The sequence below is a fragment of the Procambarus clarkii genome, chromosome 63, assembly GCF_040958095.1.
Source record: "Procambarus clarkii isolate CNS0578487 chromosome 63, FALCON_Pclarkii_2.0, whole genome shotgun sequence".
Classification (NCBI taxonomy): Eukaryota; Metazoa; Arthropoda; class Malacostraca; order Decapoda; family Cambaridae; genus Procambarus; species Procambarus clarkii.
This window is the reverse complement of record NC_091212.1, coordinates 19990139-20008216: the sequence shown is the minus strand read 5'-3', so window position 1 is coordinate 20008216 and position 18078 is coordinate 19990139. Positions and strand designations below refer to the sequence as shown.

The 18078-nt window shown below is 48.4% G+C and overlaps 1 protein-coding gene across 2 annotated transcripts in view; it reads left to right on the top strand.

The window, feature by feature from the left end:
- Nucleotides 1-18078, top strand: part of BBS1 (Bardet-Biedl syndrome 1) — a 185598-nt gene that overhangs the window by 111263 nt on the left and 56257 nt on the right. For both annotated transcript variants that reach the window (XM_045760604.2, XM_045760603.2), the window contains exons 6-7: nt 6262-6393; nt 7691-7918. In XM_045760604.2, the coding sequence (XP_045616560.1) occupies nt 6262-6393; nt 7691-7918 (360 nt within the window). The remainder of the gene's footprint in view (nt 1-6261; nt 6394-7690; nt 7919-18078) is intronic.

The following is an 18078-nucleotide window of genomic DNA, read 5'->3' as shown; positions in this document are numbered from 1 at the left end:
CTTGTCCTTTCTTGGGTTTTCAGGACTACAGTTATTTGATGTTTCTTACTGCAGTTTTGTTTTGTGCGGAGCTGGTGGAGCCGCTCTGGCTTGCGTGCGGGTTGGACGTCACATCTGCCCCGTTCCGTACGTTTTCTCATGTTTTGTTTTACCTCTGGCCTGCTCATGCGTCGCCTGAGCCTTCCTGGTCCTTGATCAGGGGGTGCCCTCTTATCTTTCCTCAATTTGTGGTGGCCGTTCGGTTCAGGTTTCTGCTCTTTGGTACTGGTGGTAGGTTTGTACGTTTGCAGCCTTTCTCCGTCCTTCTGGCAACGGTCGAGACGGCTGCTTACGGTCTGTGGGTTATTGATGCTTGATTGGTTCGGCCGGGGGTGCGTCCTGTGTTGTCCGGTTGTGCTTTTTGCCGTTACCTGCGTACCGTGTCTGGGGATGCACTTTGGGTTTATCCGGTTCCCTGTTTCAGGGCTCGGGTCTCCCAGGTCGTCCGCAGAGTTTTTAGGTCTTCCAGCCTGTGGTCTATCCTTGCGCTCGTGCTGTTCGGACGTTTGCAGCTTTCGCTGCTGTGTTAGGTGACAGTCTAAGGCTCATTTCGGGCATGAGGATTTGAGGGTCACACAGGTTCCTGGCCGCCCGTTCTTTATGCGTGCGTCTGCTCCTGTGCGTTCTTGTTGCCTTGGGTTGAAGTTTGCAGCCTGTTGTCTTGGCTTCGCGTTGCGGAGTTTGTGGCGGCCGCCTCCCGGGTCAGCCCTTTTTTTTTCTTCTTTTTGGGTATGAAGCTCGAGGGAGCCATAGGGCCTCCCCACAGAAAACCAGCGTTGAATGTAATGAAACGCCATTTTCTGGGTGATTCCCGGAGGCTCCCTGGCAACCCTCCCTCCCACCAGTCGGCGTTTTTTCCGCATTGGTTGAAGCTTAGCTTCTGAACTGATGCTAGGCAGCCGGCGCGGTGAGGTCCGGGGCTACCCCCTCCCCCCTCTCGGGATGGAGAGGGCTGCGCGGACGATCGGTGCGGCAGTAAAGTGTGATGTTTGCTTGTTTCCTTGGGATTGTAATGAGTTTCTACCTCTCTGTTCGTTTTTTTTTTTTTTAGTTTTTTACCATGTGGGAATTGTTATGTTATGCCTACCTCTCTGGGTGCCTAATCCTGGTCGATGGCAGATAAGGAGAACCCCAACCATAAGGGGGTTTTCCAGGGCCATTGCTCCCTGAAACCTCTCTGAAGGGGCCAGGTTCTGGCGCTCATCCCTGATAGGTCTGAACTCCTTAGCTAATGTCACGGTCTAATATAACATACATTAGTCCGATAAGCTCCAGGAAGCCTCCAGGGCTCACCCAGAAAATGGCGTTTCATTACATTCAATGCTGGTTTTTTGTCGTTTTTTTGGCAATTTGAGCATAAAAGTTGTTATTATATATCTCGCCATGGGTCTCAAGAAAGCCAGTGGTAAGGTTCAACCGAAGAAAGTAGCTGTGAGTAGAGGCAGTAGATGATGTCCCTTCTTCATTAAGAAAATGTGTGAAGTATGGGAAGAACTGCAAAGTTTTGTTGAAAAAACTCACCCAGATAAAGCTGTAGCAGGTTGTTGCATTGACCTTTTAAATGACAATGTGTTTCTTACTACAGGCAAGTGTTAAACTGTAGGGAAAAACAAGTGTCTTTAGACAGATTCTTAGTAAGACAAGCAAGTCCTAGTGGTATGCAGGCAAAACGTGCCAGAGAGTGCACACCAGTGAAGTCCTCACTGCCTGATGTTATAATGGAAGGGGGACTCCCCTTCCAAACAGTAATACCTCCCCTCCTCCCTCCTACTCACCATCTTCCATACGCCAACAGCAGTCATCAGCAAGGGTAAGTAATAACTTGAACATAATTTTGTAGATTTATTTAGATGAATTAGTTATAAAATTTAATTTGAAGTGAGGTTTTTGGGTAGTCCGGAACGGATTAATTCATTTCCCATTATTTCTTATGGGGAAATTAGCTTCGGATTACGAGTTTTCAGAATACGAGCTGTCTCCAGGAATGAATTAAACTCTTAAACAGGGGTACCACTGTATATACTATCTATTTACAGACTATACACTGTGTTATGATCTCAGCCTACAGGAGAAACGAGTCTCCCTCGAGAGTTATTCAACAAGCCTGACCTAACTAGAAAGTATAGGAAATATAGAGGCGATAACACAGATGTAAAATAGTTTGTTGGATTCAATGAACAATTTGAGATTATGGGCAGTAAATAAGGAAATAGATAAATGACTGGTTAGGAGATGTGGATATTTTGCTGGAGGCGTGAGGCTCGATTCTGGAGGGCTTTGACCTCACTTGAGGCCAGACATCGCAGGGGGAAAGCCACGCTCCGTTTGAGCTCCCGTCAGAAAGGAACCCCTAGTGATATATCTCCAAGAGAAGAGAAGTGTGTAGCCGTGCCAGCTGTGGAATTGAGCTGAGAACGTTGTGGTCTCAAGTCCTGGACAGCTAGGGGAGTTTATTAAGCTGCCCAGAGACATTTTCGTGGGCTGTGTGGAGCGCCCTGACCAGACGCCGTCAGAGGGATATCGCCCTCGACTAGACAATCTGTGGTAAGCACGATTTAAGCCAGTTCATAGTGATTGCTTGTAGTTTCGTCGTGTGCCCAGCGACAGTAGGCAATGTTATTTATAAGTTAGACATGTTTTGATAAGGCAGAAGGCCTAAAATAAGAGAGTGGAGAGGGAGGAACAGCTGGAGGGACGAGCAGCACGTCCACTCCCGTCAACCGCCTGAAGCCAACTGCCTGGCGGCGGAGGACCCTCCCAGAGTGAGTGAGGCCCGCCGGGCGAGGTGGAGCATGGACCAGCCCAATGGGGGAGTCCACTCTCACTGCATGTAGAGAGCGGATAGATGTTAGATGCAAACACATTGTGTGGATTATTTCGTCTATGTGTTTATAAGGAAACATTTTTATTGGAGTGTCAATGGGTTGCAGGTTTGTCTTTGGGGAAGAAGTTGCTGAGAACTTCGAAGCCAGCACAGAGGGAGTAGTTGATGAGACTCCAAGGTGGTGGAGGAGAGGACCTCGAGCTGTGAGGAGAAGCAGTGAAGAGGAGTGTCACGTGCTTCTGTAGAGGTGGTGAAGCACCATAGTTGCTCGAGGGAACTTCATGGTGTAGCAGCCAGGAGAGCTGTGGAGGATCCCTAGTAGAGGTAGTGAAGCACCATAGTTGCCCAAGGAAAACTTCATGGTGTAGCAGCCTGGAGGAGCTGCAGAGGATCCTGGTAGTTAAGTCCGGAAGAACCTGAAGATATCAGGGTAGTGAACTTCCAGATGTGGAAGGAAAGTTCTAAATGATCACTTGTAGGGAGTTGATAGTGTGTTTGGCTTTAGCGTGTAAGTCGCAGTGAAAGGCGAGTGATAGTTTGCCATTTTTGTACCAAGGTGTTTGTACTGAAGTATAGAGTTACTGTCGTAGGCTGGATTACCTACAGTTGTATGTGTTCTAGGACTGATAGGGTGATCGATTGATCATTGTTGTGTATCAAGGAACATTTATACTGATATATGTTATTGCATTCATATGCTGATTTTCCTTGTACATGTTTATAGATATATATATATATATTCTCTTGCTGATAGTGCAACATTGTATTATAAGACCTGAGCGGCTGCCACACTGCCACACATAGTGAGGCTACCTCAATTCTCTCCCTTCCTCCCTTCCTCCCTCCCTCCCTCACCAAAATTCCTCCTTCTACAATACTACGCACAATGTTAATTATAACCACAATCCTGGTCACTAATTCCTGTAAATGAATAATTGACCACAAGTTTATTTTGAAAAGGAACCTAAGAAGTCATTTGAAGATTCCTAGATGAACGAAATAATGCTGTGGTGCTGTAGCTAGCGCTGTGAACATTGTGAACAGCATCGAATCACTGATATTTGATCATTGTACCCAGTCATTATCACACTCAGGCTCTTCTATAATACTATCATGGCTAAATAATACAGGTTATATATATATTTTGACATTATTAGGCGATGCTGTGATCACACACTGAACAGCAGTGCTGTGCGCTCATGCTGCGTGTGCCAGCCTTGGTTGCTCACTCACTACTGAGGCTCTCACACCCAGGAATGTGGACCACGATTTATTTTTAAAGATGGCATCTGTTTACAAGAGCCCTGAGGAAGCTGATGTGAACCCCATGTAGCCGCAGGAGTTTTGAATGGAACGTGAAAAATACAAATACCCAGAGGCGCGTAGCGCACCCCAGACGTGGGCCTGCAGGCGCGTTGCACAGTTAAAGGGTTAAATACCACAGCTAGACCAGTTGTTCAGCCATGCCTCTGGAGAGGAGAATGTTGACCTCCCAGGGTGTCTCAACCCACACTGATCCATCTCTCCACTGACCTCATGTGGGACTGACCTTAGCTCAGTTACCAAATTAATCTTTGAAGAAGATTACTAACATCCTGTATCTGAATAATAAGTCACTGAAGGTGACTTATTATTCCAAAACAATTGGGAATTATCTTGACATGTGAGCCAGGCTAATTGCAATATTCAATAGCAGTTACATTTCACTAATTTACATGAATTAACAAGCAAGCTGGGAGGTACATATTTACTAAGTAACGAGATATCCTATTCTTACTGAAGTCATATGCTTCATAGATAACATACGAGGCTTATTCTTTATTCTCAATTGAAGTTAATTTTAACATAAGTACTTAACCACAATTGCTTATTCCTACTAATTCTTTAATGCCTGAATTATTATCCTAGTTTGATGACTCGACACAGGGTTCAAGTGGCACTTGTTTTCTACAATGAGCTCTAATCCCTTGGGATAGGGATGACCCTAGCCTGTCAGGTCAACTACCCACTGACTCCATATTTTTATAAAAGGCATATCCTCCCTTCTAGTGAACTACAACATTTCATGTTAGATCTATGGTCTTGTATATTAATAGTTCTACTGTTACAACATTGCAATTTTCTGGTATTCTGAAGCACTTCTGTTATATACTTCACTCCATTAAATGTCACCCTTAATGGACAGTTCTCTCATATGTCTTTCTCATATTTTCCTATCCTCCTAAAATCACTGACATGCTCCTTTGAATTTAGGCTTTCTCCTAATCCTACCTAATTCTCTCGGTCTACCCTAGATGAAATTTCCTTCTCTAAAAGATCCAAAAATTATTATGGACTTCTACCTAAGTGTTTTGTACTAGTTTACTGTTGGTTACCAGTTCTTTCCTAATTGCTTACCAAAGATCTGCTTCTTGTTTGTCATTTCTGGTTTTGACTTCCAAACCACACTTCCTTAATCATCTCTTTCTCTTTTGCATCTTGGGCATACGTGTCTTTTTATTTCTTCTTTATACTTTTCTAGTTCTTTATTAACCTCCTCTATGTGAGTTGTCATTGAAGTTGCCAGTTGCAGATCCTTGCCTAACTCTATGTTAGCCCTTAGGGTCCCTTGAAGTTGTTCACTATATGAGTCTATTTTCTTGTTTATTTCTTCAAGTTACCACTCTTCATGTGCAGATGCATCTTCGCATGCGTTCCCTACGTTGTGTGTTCTTGTAGACAACGCAGGCATGTTCACCCTTGTCCTGTGGTCCCTGTGCCTGGCATATAACCAAGCTCGTGTACACTCAGAATTTCCTTACCCCTGAACCTTTCAGGAACTGCGTGAGGCATTATTGCTGGCACCCCCACGCGTTGCAACTTAGTCCTCTATCCCAAACTTCACGAGAAGTTGTGACACTAGAGTAACGTTGAATGTACGTATTGGGGGTCTCTTGCCAGATTTCATGAGATATATATTGAAATAGTTGGGGAGCTCTTTTTGTGGTTCTCAAGGCTGCATTCTCTTTTGAAGCCAGCAGTGGTTTGTCTTGCTGACTTTCTGGCTGTCTTTCCCAGTGGTGGCATTAATAAATAAATACATAAATGTCACTGCTCCCTGCACCTTTGTGACGGGGTCATCTTCTGGTGCTAGTCTTCAGTAGGCTTATAGAACAAAGTGGCTTATGTGACTTAGTAGATGGTACACTATCATCAGTGAGAGTGGCTTCAGGGATCCACCAGAGCTCACCCAGAAATTGGTGTTTTATTACATTCAGTGCTGGTTTCTTGAGTCATGCTTGAAAGACACTTTAGTGTATTACTAAATTTTACTTTTAAATAAATTTTGCTTCTTACATTTCCATTAAATATCAAAAGTGTTTGCTGTGCTTGTTTATATAATATAAAATATCTTACAGACTGTGGTAACATGTTTTGCCACAATGAAGAAAAGTCATGCTGAAGATGATGCTATCTCATGCTTGGTCCTGGGAACAGAGAGTGCAAATATTTTTATTCTTGATCCAGAAGCCTTTACAATTCTTAACAGTGTAAGTATGATAAAGAATCTAGGCACAAAGTGCTTCTTTGATAATCATTAAGTGTATAATTCAGAATAAAATAAGAAATTAAAATCCTTAGGAGGATGGCTTGTCTGTCTGTGAAAGAAAAAATCTTGTATGTGTTTTGAACATAAATATTTGGGCTATAGCAGGTTTACAACTGTTACAAATGTTCTCATTCATGTATAATTTTCTTAAACATCAAGATATGTTGTGTAGGTAAATGACAAACTTGGTTATTCACTAAATTTACACATCTTCTCACCTACTGTACAATTTGTCGTATCTAGAACTGTCAGAAAATTTTATCCAGACACTGTTACTGCATCTGCACTACTAAGAATTGTTTTCTCACTTTATAGTTATATTAGTTATATTAATCTACTTCTTCCAGAGGTACTTTACCTAGGGTCATGGATAGATAGGCAGGAAAACATATGGCACTATTGCTAAATGGTTTAAAGCATCCCTGTAGGAATTTTAAAGGAGCTTGGAAATTACTGGAGAGATTAATGCAGACAGGAAAACATATTCAGAAGGGTCTGTTTTAAAGCTCTAGCTAACAGTTTCAGAGATGTCACATACTTGCCTGCCACTTGAAACATTTTACTATACACATGGCCAATTAAATCTAATGCCTAATTCACCTTGCCACTGTGGCAGGCATATGAGTTGATTAGTTGCAAGAAAGAGAGAGATTCCCATTGGTGAGCACATATGTAAAGTCACTGGGGCTGTGTTATCTGGGCTTGAGAACAAACATTTATGAATATTTGTTAGTCTGGCTGAATTTATCTTTCAGTGGTGATTCAAGCATCATAAGTGGTCCCACATGAGCTCTTATGCACAAGCATTATTGGTGTATTCCTATTTTTCTTGGTTTGACAGAATAATGCAAATTGGAAAGTGGGTTTTCATACCAAGGCTTATTTCAAATTATACTGTATTTTATATGACATTATTCATGCAAGTTTACTTATCTTGAAATATGGTGTAGTTGAACATTACTTGGTAATATACAGCTCAATAGTTTGATTAAAGGCTTGCAAACCCAAATAAATTACATACTGTATATTAGTCAATTCATCTTGATTCAAGACAAATTTAGTTACTATACGACTGGAAACAAGTTTTACTGCTTATGCAATACAGTTGTATTTAAAAATATAGACTATCAGCACACAAGCTGATTTATTAATTGCAAATCAGTAGTCTTAATTTTCAGTCTTGTTTATTTTAAATTTGTTATAAAATGAAGCAATGGTTTAAAGGTTTAATATTTCAGATGAGCCTGCATAGCGTACCAGTGTTCCTGTCAGTATCTGGCTTATACGATGTTGAGTACCGCATTATTGTCGCATGTCGCAATGGTCAAATATACACACTGAAGCGTGGGACAAAAATTGGCCGACCCACTGCAGAGCTAACATCGCAACCAGTGGGCTTACTGAAACGAGACAAAAGCATCATTGTAGCCACCATGGACCAAAATCTTCATTCTTTTAACAACAAGGTAAGTTTGTCTTGTACTGTATATTTATGTACAGCTTTATATGTATAACTGTGTTTGTGTGAATGTTTATACAGTACTTAGATGTTCGTGCAAGTATAAGTTCGGCTCCTAAACCTCCTTATGAAAACAATTTGTTTAGTGCAATGACTCGGTCCCATGAGTTTTTAATGTACAGTATTTAAATTTAAAATTGTGTACTTATTTAACTTCTAACCCATTCTACTTATTGATGATTAACACTGAAGAAGCTCTTTTTGATATCTCTGTGACTTATTTGTGTCTCTAGTCACCATCTATGCCTAGAATTGGCCCCCATTCATATCCAGATAATTTGCACATGTCCAAACACACCCTCAGAACCTTCAGAATTTGTGTTTAACCCTTGTGTTGCTAAGGGCTATTTGGCCTTTGTCACCCACAGGCGCATAACAAAAAACCAGCGTTGAATGTAATGAAGCACCATTTTCTGGGCGAGTCCCGGAGGCTCCCCGGAGCTAATCCCAGGCTGATATGCTAATGTCAGACTTTGGCATCAGTCATGTGTATGGAGTTCTTAGGCCTACCGGGTACCACGGCCAGAACCGGGCCCCTTCAGAGACGCAAGGGGAGCAATGGCCTATAGAAACCCCCATGTGGTGGGAAGCATTCTATGTCTGCTATCGACCGGATCAGGCACCCAGATAGGTTAGCTCCTCAAAACAAACCCCTATTCTGGTTAAAATTCCTACTAAAAGCCGAACTAGTAGATAGAACTCTCCAACAGAAAACAAGCAAACTAGCGTGTCGTCACACGTCGACATGCCGCTGTCTGCGCAGCTCCCCCCTCCCTGGGGGGGGGGGGGTGAAAGGGGGAGCCCCAGACCCTTCACGCTGGATACCCACACCTCAGTTCTGAGGCTGGATGTCAAAAGCACACAAAAAAACGTCGACAGAAGGGAGGGAGGGATATCGGGGAGCCTCCGGGACTCACCCAGAAAATGGCGTTTCATTACATTCAACGCTGGTTTTCTGGGAGAGCCCCGTCGGCTCCCTGGAGCTAACTCCCCACAGACAGAAAAAAAATGACTTACCTGGGAGGCGGTCGTTGCTCACTCCTCAACTCGAAGTCGAGACAACTGGCTGCAACCGCTGACCCAAAGCAACACAGGCCTGACGGGGCCCAGGGACATTCATGAGGTAACGAGCAGCCAGGACCCTGTTCGACCGCCAAAAACCCTGCGCCCAAATATCAGCCCAAGGCATATTTCCAAATACGGCAGCAAGAGCCGCGAACTTATGGACGTCATGGGCACGGGGATAGACCTCAGGCAGGCTGGATTTGATAACCCTGCAGATGACCTGGGAGACCCGAACCCGCGAACAGGGAAGAAGGGAAACCAGATTAACCCAAAGCGCATCCCGGACACAGAAGCTGTGGTGCACAAATAACGGTGAAGCGCCGCAGCCGGACACAAAGCATGATGCACCGCCAGCCGTACCAACCAAGCATCAACCACCCATGGACCCTTCCAGAGCGCAGCAGACTCATTCTTCCCCAGAAAAGAAGGAGACAGCTACAAGTGAACAAAACAATCTCCACGACCAAAAGAACAGAAACCCCTGCACCTGAGAACATGAAGCTTCCCGACCCGACCCCCAGAGGCTAATGCCAACAAAAAAAGAGCCATGGAGAAATAATCACGTACCGAAGGGGCCACAATGAAACGAGGAGACGAAAGGTAAGCGAGCACTCTGTCCAAAGACTAGGACGGCTTAGGCGGTGCATGAGCAGGCCAGAGGTGAAACAAAGCACAAGACAGCTTGCGAAACGGCGCAGACATAACATCGATACCGAAGGCAAGCTGAAGTAGCTCCGCCAGCGTCGCACGATATGAGCCGACAGTGATAGGCAAAAGATGATGGTCCTGAAACAAAGAAGAGAGAAAGGACAAGACCACCCTAACAGACAACGAACTAACACGACGAAGACGCAGAAAGAAACAGAAGGACCGCCAGGAAACTTCATACTGCCTGCCGAGAAGAAGCCCTCAGGTGGGACACCAACAAGGAGGCCACCTGATCACCATAGAGATGATGATATACTCGAGTCAAAAAACCCATACGCGAAGACTCGAGAAGATCGAACAAGCCACTTGACGTACTGGCCCGATCTGCCGAAAGAGGCGAAGCCGCGGGAAAATCCTCGGGTTCGGACATCGAGCAAGCAGCGCCTGAAACCAAGGCTGGGCCGGCCACCAAGGAGCCAGGAGGACAACTCTCCCTTGGTAAGTCTCCAAGCGAGTCAGGACCTGGAGCAACAGCCGAACTGGGGGAAAGAGGTACAGGAATCCCCACCTCGACCAGTCCAGCCAAAAGACATCAACCCCGATGGCCTTGTGATCGGGGAAGGGCTCCGCATACACAGGAAGGCGCCTCGACCACGTTGATGTGAAGAGGACCACCTCGGGGCGCTCGACAGTCTGGCAAAGCCAATGGAAGGAAGCGTCATCGACCATCCACTCCGTGGAGAGGGGAACGAAGCGAGACAGGCTGTTGGCCAAGACGTTGGACACTCCCTGTACGTGAAACTGCCAGGAGATCCAAACCCCGAGAACTCAGCAGACAAGTCACCCGAAGCGACCAACCCCAAAGAAACAAGGACCGCATCGAACCCCTGTGGTTCAGGCAATGAACCACCGGAGAGCAGTCCGAATGGAGCCAAATCGTCAATCCGCTGGCGACTTGAAGCCTCCGAAGAGCAAACCACACCGCCGCGAACTCCCGTGCTGAAAGCTCGACAGAAGGACAGACCCCAACACCCCTGGCCGGCCTGATGAGCACTGGTCACAAAGCCCCAGCCGAGAGATGATGCATCCGTATACACATCGAGCAAGGGCTCGAGTAGGCGCCAAGGCACTGAACCCCGAAAAACATGAAGAGGATGCCAGCAATGCAGCAGCTGACGCAAGGCCCCCGGGGGTCGAACCCAGCGATCGCGAGAGAGGCGGAAGGGGCGACCCCGAAGGAACCAGAACAGCCGACAAATCCAAACCCGACCCAGCGAGTAGACTACCATCACGAAGTTCAGGCTCCCGCACAGCCCCTCGAGCAACCGCCGCGTGACCTGAGGGCCCACCAGAAACAGATGAAGACGGGACCGCAGCCGCAGGAGAGACTGCGGAGGGGAAGATAAGCGATCCAAGAGTCCCAAACGAGACCCAGTCAAGTTCAAACCTGAGAGGGGACCAGATGGGACTTCCTCCAGTTCACCAAGAACCCGAACCAGGCGAGCTGGGAAAGAACCAAATCCCTGGCTAGCAAGCAAGCCGACCGGCTGGGAGCCCAAACCAGCCAGTCCTTGAGATAGGCCAACACCCGAACACCTAAGAGACGTAAACGGGCACCACGACCCGCGTAAGGCACGTGAACACGCGAGGTGCCAGGTTCAACCCGAACGGGAGACAACGAAAGCGGTAACTGAGATATCCCACAACAAAACCGAGCCAGTCCTGGAATCTCACATGAATCGGGACATGCCAACCCATCTGAGGGATCACGTCGTTTCAACGACGCCCAAGCGAACCCATTCCAAGACTTCCTGACAGAGCGCAGGGGAAGAAACCTGCCCTGCCAGCCCTGACCCCCCCAAAGGGGGGGGGGGCCACCCAATGCCACCGCAGGCAGACAGACACGACCCGAAACGCCCATGAATTGTGGGACCAGGCGTGGGCGAATAGCGCAAGCCTCCCCCCCCACCATCGCCCCGTCTATGGGGCAAACCGGGAAAGGGCCGGTGCCCCTTACGAGACCCAGAACCCCGCACAGAGCGAACACCGTGCTGACCAGACAAGCGTGGGTCCGAAGCAGGAGCTGAACCTGAACCTGACACCAGTGGCCATCCACAACGAGAGGAACCCCGAGCCCTGGCACGACCCTTTCGAGAAGACCCACCGCGGGAGCCCCGGAAAACCAACAAGTCTGACATCGGACGAAAACCCGACCACGCAACCTGGATAAACTGTGCCACGACCGACTCCTCAAACAGAAGAGGACAAAAAGGCGATGACAGCCTAAGAGCCAGAGCCTAAGCAGATTCCACAGAGGAACCCACCACCGCCTGCCGACACGCGAGACAGGAAGCATAAAACAGGGAAACCACATCCCGTAAAATTGGCGCGAATAGCTTCAACAAAGCAGCTGATGCACGCGCTGCTGAGGACATGGTGCCAGACCCCGGGACGGACCCAAGCGTCCTCACATGCTCCACTAGCCAATCCGAGGACAGCTCCAGGACGGAAAAGAACCGCAAGGCCGAAGCCAAAAGACCCCAGGCGCTCAAGTCCTCCACCACGAACGCTGCCGAAAGGGTGGGAACCTGCACATGGAGCTGAACAACGCCCACATCGCAGGGAAGGGCAGGGGCAAATAAGCACTCGTTCAGGTACTCAAGATCACCCCTCCAGGAAAACCTGAATCATCGTGGATGCTTCCCGCCACTCCAGTGTGCGGGAACAACAGAAGGAATGCCAGGAATCCAGAACAAACAAGGGGCAGTCCGCTAGCCAGGAAGACTCTGGAACCTCGTAACGGAGCCAGAAAGGGAACGAAGTCCCAAACCTGAACTCGGACGGATCCATTTCCGAGGCAAAATCTGGGTCACGCAGGAGGTACGCTACAAAGGCTGCCTGCACCACACCAGGTTGGATGCGATAAGCCGAAAACCTCTGGAAAGATGGAATCGACGCACCCGGGGGAACACGGAACTGAACCCAAGGAGGGGCTGACATCAAATCCAACTCGTACGCAGAGGGGGAAAAGAAAACCTCACACCTTGTAACAACAAGCCCCGCTCAGAGGGAAGAAAAACCCAGGCGGGGTCCAGTGGAGCCCATGGCCCCGAAGTCAACCCCTCCCCAGCCTTGAGGTCCTTTACAGCAGGACCTAGGGTCGAGTCCTCTCCCTAAGCACCGACCCTACAAGAGAAGGACGGAGCAGCCGTAGAAGCCGGAAGAAAGGGGGCCCACTGGTCAGACCCAGAAGCTTTGGCCGGGAGACAAGACTTGAATGCCTCTGCTGCCCCCCTTCCCCGGAAGGGGCATCCCCCGAAGCTGCCCGAGTCTCGATATCAAGTAACCCCTGCTCCGACTCCGAAAGCCTCAAACGTATCGGGGCCGGAAGCAGGGGGGAGGGGGACCAGAACGCACAACAGGAAGGGAAGAACGAGGAGGTGCAGACTGAACCAGGATCGAAGTGACCCCCACCCCTAAGTCCGGGTCTCGAGAAACAAAGCGGAGCAGCCCCGGGGCATCTGGGTGAGCAACCAACTGAGTGCATTGCAACAGACAAAACCTAGCTTGCAACGCACGTGCCGCCTGTACCCGAATAGAATCAGCAGATAATTGGGCAAATTGAGTCACAAGCAAGCAGCATCACTTACAGGACTCAGGGTCGAAAGTATCACCGACCCAACAGGCAGTGTGGCAGAGGCAAAAACAATGAGGGTCACCCCGAGACAAGGGGACAGAGCAACCCTCAAACTCACACACAGCGAGCGGGGACTCCGGGGTCACATCCATCGGACCCACGCGCCCCCCTAGGGAATTCCCAGGGTCCTGAGCATTTACTTTTAAGAGGACTCGCGCTCAGGTAGTCCCAGGCAGGGTGCAGCTAACCGGCGCCCAAAACTACCAAGCAAACTTCTAAAGCTGTACCCAAGGGACGTGTACACTCACGGGGGACCTAGCAGGGGGTGCCACCAAGGAGAACCGTGGAAGGGCAAACACCAGTGGAATAATAGGGCAGAACCCTCCACAAGGCAAAAAGAAAAAGAAAAACAAAACCCCGCAAGAGGACAGCGAACCCCAAGGAACAGAGCCGGCTATGTCGGAAATACAAAGCTGCACAGCACCCTGCGCCCCTACCAGTGCAAACTGCCTCTTACCTGCAGGTAACAAATGAGAACAGAACACCCAAGAGCCCCAAGCGCAATACTTACAGGGCACCTAGGGAAGGCAGCCCTAGGTGCATGCAGCTTGAGTACTGAAGATAACTCCTGGTTCTTGCACCCACAGAAAACAAACACCACACACGAAGCACAGTGCTGTAGCGACACCGGAGCCAGAGCACACGACCTTCGCCTATAGCATCAGCCTCAAAAATTGAGGTGTGGGTAGCCGGCGTGAAGGGTCTGGGACTCCCTATTCCCCCTCCTAGGGAGGGGTGAGCTGCACAGACAGCGGCGCGGTGACATGTGACATCACACTAGTTTGCTTGTTTTCTGTTGGGTAAGTTCTAGTGTAGTTCTATCCACTAGTTCGGCTTTTGGTAGCAATTTTAACCAGAATAAGGATTTGTTTTGAAGCGCTTACCTTTCTGGGTGCCTGATCCGGTCGATGGCAGACATAGAATGCTTCCAACCACACGGGGGTTTCTATACACCATTGCTCCCCTTGCCTCTCTGAGGAAGCCTGGTTCTGGCCATGGTCCCCGGTAGGCCTAAGAACTCCATACACATGACTGATGCCAAAGTCTGACATTAGCATATCAACCTGGGATTAGCTCCGGGGAGCGGACAGGGCTCCCCCCAGAAAAAAATATAACAAATTATTTTTTCTTCTTAACTTGTTAAGGTTTGCCCTGATCACGGGAGAAATAATAAAAAAATCGTAAGTGGCATATTTTGGCCGCAATAGGTTGGGGAAGTCTGGCAAAAAAAGAGACGCCGACTCTGCAAGTGTCGGGGGAGTTCTGCTTCGCCCCAACTGTCAGGCGAGGGGTTGCCACAAAGATATAATTACCTAATTATTTCAGTGTGTCTGATTTTATCTTTTTTTTTGTTCCAATATTATTCAATAGTGTGTAGTGTGATATATTTACATGTATATAATAAAATGTGTGAATCATCACTGTACTCAAAATTATGGTGTGCATATTATTGATTCAATTATTATGTTCATCAAACAGTGAACAAATACTTTGTCGGTTATTACACTATATACACAGGTTATATATAAGTATCTACATTTGTGTTCCTCATAGCGAACCACTAATCTTGTATGGTGACAGCAGACAGTAACAGTGTGTACACACAACTCATGCGCCCTCCCTCCCGCCCATCGTCACTGGTTCAAGGCCAGACACACTAACATTCCTCCTTCAAGTATACTGTACTGTTGTGGTGTTATTACCTTATATACACCACATTATATATAAGTATCTATATGTTTTGTTCACCATAACTGTTCAACTAAGGCGGTATAGTGCCCAAAGAGCATAGTAGCCACCCTTACCCAACATGACAAGTCAGGCAGATGTTGCCACCTCCCTCACCAAAATGGCTTCTCTCAACGCTCTTTCTGTGGGGAGCCCCTATGGCTCCCTGGAGCTTATCAGGCTAATGTATGTTATATTAGACCGGGACATTAGCTAAGGAGTTCAGACCTACCAGGGACGAGCGCCAGAACCTGGCCCCTTCAGAGAGGTTTCAGGGAGCAATGGCCATGGAAAACCCCTTTGGGGTTGGGGTTTTCCTTATCTCCCATGGACCGAGGTTAGGCACCCAGAAAGGTAGGCGAAACAAAACAAACCCCACATGGTAAAAAACTAAAACAAAACACCGAACAGAGAGGTAGAAACTCCCTACAATCACAAGGAAACAAGCAAACAAGCAAACATCACACTTTACTGCCGCGCCGATCGTCCGCGCAGCCCTCCCCGCCCCGGGAGGGGGAGGGGGGAGCCCCGGACCTACCGTGCCGGCTGCCAAGCTTCAGTTTGTAAGCTAATGTCAACCGGGATAGACGCTTCTCTGGCCTCAGTTTCCTAGGCGGTGTTTGCCTTGTGTGGCGTTCACTGCCGTGTGTTGTGTTGGGCGGTGGCCAGGAGTACCTCATCAGTGCCAGGGCTGCATGCGCTTAGTGGCTGACTTCCCAAGCGCCCTGTGAGTACTGCCCTTGCGTAACAGGGTTATCTTTCCTGGGGTGTTTGGGAACCATTCCCGTGGAGGTTCTTGCTGCTCGGCATTTGCCTCGCCCTTGGGGCCAGCTGGGGCTTGGGGCCCTTGTTTGGCCCTGGGTAAGGATTGGTATTGTGCTGGTTAGGGCATCGAGGTGTTGCACAGCCTGCCACCTAAGCGGCGACCGGTTCCTGTTGCCTCTGGAGACGGTGTACTTTTGCGGGTTTTTCTTTTGCTTTTATTTTCATGTCTGGTGGGGGTCTGCCTAGTGTGGCTATAGTTCCACTGGTAGTGTTTGGCGGCCCTCTGCTAGGCCCCCGTGATTGTACACGTCGCAGAGGTTTTCAGTGCTATCCTCTACCCTCTTGTTATGTTTGGGTTTCTTAAACGGTTAGCAACACCTTGCCCGGGCTTCCCGTAGCAGTCAGCCTATGGGCCCTGGAAACCCCTGTCGGGGCTTGGGGAACCATTGAATGTGTCTTCTGGGTTCCAACCCGTCTTGTACGGGATTGTTGGTTACTGTGCTCTTGTCTCCGGGTGACAGTTGCCACTTTTACCTCCGTAATGCTGCCTGTTGGGTCACTGACACCTTGACCCAGAGTCTTGCGAGAGATTCTCTGCTTGTTCTCCAGTACTTTCCTGATGTTATTACTGTTCAGAGTACAGGCAGCATCCGTGTTGCAAGCTAGGTTAGGTTGCTGTAACATGGTAGGTTGGTTTCCCACTCGGATGCCCCGAGGCCGCCCCGTTTGGTTAGGTGCTGTTTGCCCCTTTCCCTCTCTGTTCCTGGCTCCGGACTGTCTGTTGGTTTCGGGGTCGGGGCAGGGTTTAGTTGGGGCCAAGACTCGGGCGGTTTTCGGGAGCTGCCCCGTTCGGGTTGGGGGACGGAGGTTTTCGAGCCTGTTCCTCCTGCCAAGGCTTCTGGGTCTTACCAGCAGCTCTTTTTTGCTGCCTTTCCCATGGACTCATGCTTTTCTTTCAGGACAGAGAGCTTGGAGGACAGCTGTGCCCCGGGGCACCTGTTGGTGGTTCCCGGGGCTATGGGGGAAGCCTGCTAGAAGTTCTGGGGCGGTTTGCCCCTGCCTGGGTTTTCTGCTTTTGGGCAGAGTTTTTCGCCCATCCTGTCTGCTTGCTTCCCACTTTTGCTGGTGTGTTTTCATATCTTTAGCGTCGGTCACAGCCCTCTGGCGGTCATTTTCGTCTGCCGGTTTCCCGGCGTGGCCACCAGGGTGGCGTTGCGGTTTGTTTACATGCGTCTGGGTGTGCGAGCGAGTTTCTTGGGTGAGTTTTCACCTTTTTTCGGGGGTTTTATTCTCCTGTTGTCGTTTCTTTGCTTTTCTGGTGTTTTCTGCCCATTTCCTGTTCCTCTGAGAACGTTTGGGTGTTGTTTGAAAGGGACCGGGTTTCCCTTTTTATCTGTTTTGGGTCTGGGCCCGTGGGTTTGGGCTCAGTGTCCCCTGGCTGTTATGCTTGCTCCCACACCTTATCCCTCAATTTTCGGCCTGTTATGACCGTTTCCCAGGGGGTTCTGTCTGAGGGCTGTGCTTTGCCTTCTGTGGTGTTCTCTGCCAGCAAATGTGGTGGTTTGGGCTCCCCTGGTTTGATTCAGGGTTCCTTTGGGTTCTTTGGCTTCGTTACGGAAGTTTCTTCCTCTTGGGCTCCCTTTGTGGGTTCAGGGGGCTTTGTTTCCTCGTGTGACCCGGTTCTGCCTTCTGGAGTTACGGGGTCTTCCTGGCTTGCAGACTGATCTTTTTGGATCTTGGCACATGTTGTGGTCGTGCTGGGACCTTTAGGTTTCGTTGTCGAGGTGGGCCTTTTGATGCAGTTTTGTGCCTTCCTTGCCTGGCCGGCGTGGTGCTCTCTGCCCACTGGTCGACGACTTGTACTTCTCTTTTAAAATGTATGTGTGTGTAATTACCTAAGTGTAATTACCTAAGTGTAGTTACAGGATGAGAGCTACGCTCGTGGTGTCCCGTCTTCCCAGCACTTTGTCATATAACGCTTTGAAACTACTGACGGTCTTGGCCTCCACCACCTTCTCACTTAACTTGTTCCAACCGTCTACCACTCTATTTGCGAAGGTGAATTTTCTTATATTTCTTCGGCATCTGTGTTTAGCTAGTTTAAATCTATGACCTCTTGTTCTTGAAGTGCCAGGTCTCAGGAAATCTTCCCTGTCGATTTTATCAATTCCTGTTACTATTTTGTATGTAGTGATCATATCACC